This window comes from Zonotrichia leucophrys, chromosome 4A, assembly GCF_028769735.1.
Source record: "Zonotrichia leucophrys gambelii isolate GWCS_2022_RI chromosome 4A, RI_Zleu_2.0, whole genome shotgun sequence".
In the NCBI taxonomy this organism is placed as follows: Eukaryota; Metazoa; Chordata; class Aves; order Passeriformes; family Passerellidae; genus Zonotrichia; species Zonotrichia leucophrys.
Genome location: NC_088174.1, coordinates 3,101,906 through 3,103,420, shown reverse-complemented (window position 1 = coordinate 3,103,420; position 1,515 = coordinate 3,101,906). Strand labels below are relative to the sequence as shown.

General features: G+C 47.4%; 1 protein-coding gene across 1 annotated transcript; it reads left to right on the top strand.

The window, feature by feature from the left end:
- Window positions 1-316: 316 nt before the first annotated feature.
- Window positions 317-854, top strand: SERTM2 (serine rich and transmembrane domain containing 2). The gene has a single exon (XM_064713073.1). It carries the CDS (start codon window positions 448-450, stop codon window positions 721-723), a length of 276 nt encoding a protein of 91 aa, XP_064569143.1. The 5' UTR covers window positions 317-447; the 3' UTR covers window positions 724-854.
- The last annotated feature ends 661 nt before the right edge of the window (window positions 855-1,515 follow it).

Here is a 1,515-nt window from a genome sequence, read left to right as displayed (position 1 = left end):
AAACCACCTGCTGTGGGAGAGAGAAGCTGGCAGAAAGCTGATTGCTCAGCCTGTCTGGAGAAACAACACTTGCAAAGACCAAAGCTGTGCCAACCTTCGCAGCTCAGCTTGAGACAAGAACCAAAGCTTTTCACCATCCAAAGGAGGTGACCTACCAAGAGGAGGCCCAAAGTATTTATAGGATGAAATAAAAGCCAGAAGGAAGTGTAAAGCACAAGTGTGGTGCTCGTTGTCATTATGACAGCAAGGTGCAAAATGGTCTGCACAGGCCTGTCCCTCAGTTCTGTGAGCAGCAGCCTCAACACCGAGGGGATGGAGCAGCTCCTGCTGAAGCCATCCTGCCATCTGTGCTGAGTTTCCTCTCCTGACCTCCTCTGTGAGCCTGGTGAGGGGAGACAGGAGTTCTGAAGGTAAATACAGAAAATGGACCAAAGCTGACAGAGAGCAATGACTGAGACTTATTTCAAGTTCCGCGGGAACCTGACTGGCCGTGTCCACCTTCCAACCCTGGCTACTGAAGTAGACACAACAGCAGACAAATATTCTGGCCTCTATGTGTACGTGGGGCTGTTCCTAACCCTGCTGGCTCTCCTCCTGATCCTGCTCTTCTCCATGCTCCTGCGCCTGAAGCACGTTGTGTCCCCCATCACCTCCCCAGAGAGCACTGAGAACGTGCAGCACTTCACGGACGTGGAAATGCACAGCAGGATCCCCACCACGTAGGGAGCCCACAGCAAACAGGGCTCCGTGCTTGGGAAAGGTGGTTTTTGTTCAGCAAAGGTGGTGGAAAGAAGCTCCGGGTGCCTGCTGAGCCCCACAAGTTCTTGCAAAGCCTCAGCAGCATCTGGAGGGTGTCGCTGGTACCACGGGCAGCATGTGTGCAACATCTTCCATAAAATGGACATCACAGAAACCTGCTGCTGTCAGGGGTGGCTCACACCCCTCTAAAAACTTTGCAGAAAATGGGAAAAGCCACAATAATGACAGCCAAAAGCCCAGAGAAACATAGCAGAATGTGTCCTGGAGCCTGTGTTTGCTGACCTCTCTCTGAATCAAGAAAGCTGAAGTGGTGTAAGTGGGAAGAACCCACAGGGCACACAGAAATTGTGGGTGGCTTGAAAATTCTCAGGCATTTGTCCCATTCAAGAAGGAAAACATTAAATTGTTCTCTTTCACTTAAATGGCAATTAAACAATGGATCTTCACAAATATAGAAATCTTTCATCATCTGCTGGAACTACGTCTTTCTGACATCAGAACCCATTTAGTGAATAGTTGCACACCAGATATCAAAAAGAGAGAGAACTTTAAAGAGGAAAGAGAATAAAGCCAAAATTGAAGCAAGGTTTAAAACAAAAAGAAGCAGCAGCAGGAAATGAGATTAAAAAACTTATAAGACACTCTACCTCTTCCTTAGTCCTTCTTTATATTAACTGAGCAGAACACAAACATTTTATGCTCCCATGCTTTTAGGCTCCCCAGTATCATTCAGTCATTAAAATGCAGTGTAAGTTT

Excerpts from the sequence above, each read along its gene's own strand:
- SERTM2 (XM_064713073.1), top strand. The coding sequence starts at position 448 with ATGACTGAGACTTATTTCAAGTTCCGCGGGAACCTGACTGGCCGTGTC.